Here is a 2,855-nt window from a genome sequence, read left to right as displayed (position 1 = left end):
TAGGGGGAATGGTGTTTATTCATGTGAGCAACAAGTTTAAAGGTCTATCGTCTATGTATCAGTACTATCTGAAGTTTGCAGCGACAAATGGCCTTACAAGGGTCTCCTAAGCTTAACACCCCCTTTTATCTCTCTTCCTCCCTTTTAACCAGGAAAAAAGGGAAAAAAAAAAAAAAACATCTAATGCAATCAGATATTGTACATTTTGTAGATAGCTTATGAGTACCAGAGTCATGGACAGCTGAATTATGGTTGAAGAAGATTTTTGCAAATGTCAACTTTTCAAACCCTCATTTTGTAACGGCCAGACTACTTTGTGGCATTAAACCTCTGATTTCGCTCAGGATCTCATCTCGCATCGTGGCAACACTTGATGGAGTGACTTGTTGCTTCACAGCAGAAAACCACAAGCCATCTCTGTCCTTGTCTTCCCCACTTTCATGCCAGCTGCATATAGCTCTTGCAATGGCTGTCACATATAAGCCACAGTCATAACTGTTTACTTGCTGTGGTGAATCATTGCATTCCAGATAAGTAGCACCTGGCGCTGAATTGGAGGCCCCCATATATCCAACAACAGCATTAAATAGTTGCTTGGCATGCCGTTTATTGATCCCCCTAAAGCTATCATGATGAACAAATACATTAGATTTCTTCTCAAATGCAAGTAAGCTCCAATGAGACCCACCTTCAGCTTTGCTTACGTCATCATTGTCATTTACAGGAAAAATTGCCAGTTTCTTGTCAGGCAAATGTAGGGGCTCAAGAAAATCTTTGAGACTTTCAACAACGGGGCAACTCATAATCCAGAAAGCAATTGAAGGTGGAACAAGTAAGACGTCCTTAGTAGGATAGCGTGAAGAAAGATAGCTGAAATAGAACTCGATAATGCGATCATTAAGGAAATATGGGCCGCTAAGGATCTCCAAATCAGATTGTCTGAGTACAACATCGTTGTAGCTGAGTATCTTTTCGTCGACTCCCGATTTCCCCATTAAGTAGATATCAGCATGTACTCCTAGTCATGTATAGATTAGATCAACATTGAGATTAGTGAGAAAAGGTCTAAACTAAAGGATTTAAAATTTTTACTTTCTTTTCTTTTTTTTGTGGGGGGAGGGGGGGTGGACGGTTATCTGTTCTGGAAGACTTTGCCAATGGATTTACTTTATTGGCTTAAGGACAGAGCCAGGATTTTGTGAGGGAAGGGGAAGCCAATGTTAGATAATTCATATTCCCATTACTCATCAATCTTCCATAAGTATTGTGGGCACATTGTAAGATAATAAGATAACCTTTTGGATAAATCAAACTCATACCATTTTCCACAAGTCAAGAAATTATATTAAGAAAAACAGAGTGTTGGGCAAGAGCACTTGATTCTCATCAGCAATCATTTTCTATCAATTGTATGATTAAGGGTTATAAAGCTTCTCTCACTCACTATACTATGTGGAATATGACCTTAATGGTTTGAAGTACATAAAATAAATGTAAATGTAAATGATGGCGAAAACCATAGTTCTTCAGCTCTTAACACAGATTGAACAAATCTGAAAATATCTCTTTAACTTGATATGCATCAAAAGGAAAGAAAATAATAATAATTGGAGGAAAGAATTTGTAGGTCAACACGCAAAATACATGGCATTAAGTATTCAGCCCACTTCTACTCAAAGCTCAAATCCAATTGAACAATGAATTGCTTGCAGAGAACACCTCACTACCAAGAGAAATACTTACTTTTCATCAATGAAAAAAACACTATGAAGAAGACACTACTTATTGCACCCCTCCCTCCATGAAGAAGACACTAGAAATGAAGCATCACGAAATACCACAGGAGTTGAGGGGTCTATATTAGATGGTCCACTGCTGATATTGAGTTTAAATGAAGTGTTTCTCCCACATAAGCATTTCTTAAAGTACTTCAACCTAATCCCCATCCAGTCCAGCCCATGAATGACTACCAATCAACTACGCTAGTCTAAGAGTCAATCCTCCCCCAAGGCCATAGAAAGGCATCTGGGAAGTTTTTTCAAGACCCAACTGATTCCCAGAGATAGATGTTCCCCTCCCAGCATGAGTGTAGCTGGATTCAATTTCAAGCATCGAAGGAACAGAATGAGTGCATATTTTTTCTTGCGAATGAATGAGTTTACCACCCATCCACTTGGTGCGATGCACAACCTAAATAGGACGTACAATGATACGATTAACCTCTCAAAACCTATGGACAGGGCCACAACCAACCAATCAACCGACTAACCATTTGCTAAGAGGCCTCTGTGTGTGTGTGGGAAGTAAAATGATACCATTAACCTCTCAAAAATTATTGACAGAGCTACAACCAACCATGAGCTAAGACTATCCACCATGGGTATGCGACTCCCGTGCCGCATCTGAAACATGGTTTATGCTGTACTCTTCTATTCAAGTAAATTAAAATCAACCATCCATAGATTTTATAGCTTGCGCTTGATAGTTGATACTGCCTTATTTTCATAGATAACATGTATTTTGCCAAGTTTTCCCAGCAAACAACCAGATTAAAACCTAACCCACCTATAAAAAAAAAGGATGAAGAACAAGCCTAACCTACGCATCATTAATTGGAATGACTAAATCTCAAAGAAACCGTACAATAATTCAAGAAAAAAGAGAGACTTACAGAGCGATTAGAGTGATGTTAGATAGAGACTAAGCTATTACACTGTGCCGTGCCGTGCCGTGCCGTTGAGAGAACAATTCAGGAAACCGCCGAGTATTGAGATTTGCCAGTCTTTTGCATTGAAGTCTAGGGAAATTTTTTTAAGCACTTCATTTTAATTTTTTAATATAATACAATAATAAAT

At 38.6% G+C, this 2,855-nt stretch overlaps 1 protein-coding gene across 1 annotated transcript; it reads right to left on the bottom strand.

The window, feature by feature from the left end:
• LOC108988586 (NEDD8-specific protease 1) lies at window positions 1-2,855 on the bottom strand. Its single transcript, XM_018961899.2, has 2 exons — window positions 2,672-2,855; window positions 1-1,018 (listed from the first exon to the last, which is right to left on the bottom strand). Exon 2 carries the CDS (start codon window positions 993-995, stop codon window positions 291-293), a length of 705 nt encoding a protein of 234 aa, XP_018817444.1. The 5' UTR covers window positions 996-1,018; window positions 2,672-2,855; the 3' UTR covers window positions 1-290.

This window comes from Juglans regia, chromosome 5, assembly GCF_001411555.2.
Source record: "Juglans regia cultivar Chandler chromosome 5, Walnut 2.0, whole genome shotgun sequence".
Lineage (NCBI taxonomy): Eukaryota > Viridiplantae > Streptophyta > Magnoliopsida > Fagales > Juglandaceae > Juglans > Juglans regia.
This window is presented reverse-complemented; position numbering and strand designations above follow the sequence as displayed.

Bases quoted from the DNA above. Each gene is read 5' to 3' on its own strand.
- LOC108988586 (XM_018961899.2), bottom strand. From the start codon at position 995: ATGGGGAAATCGGGAGTCGACGAAAAGATACTCAGCTACAACGATGTT.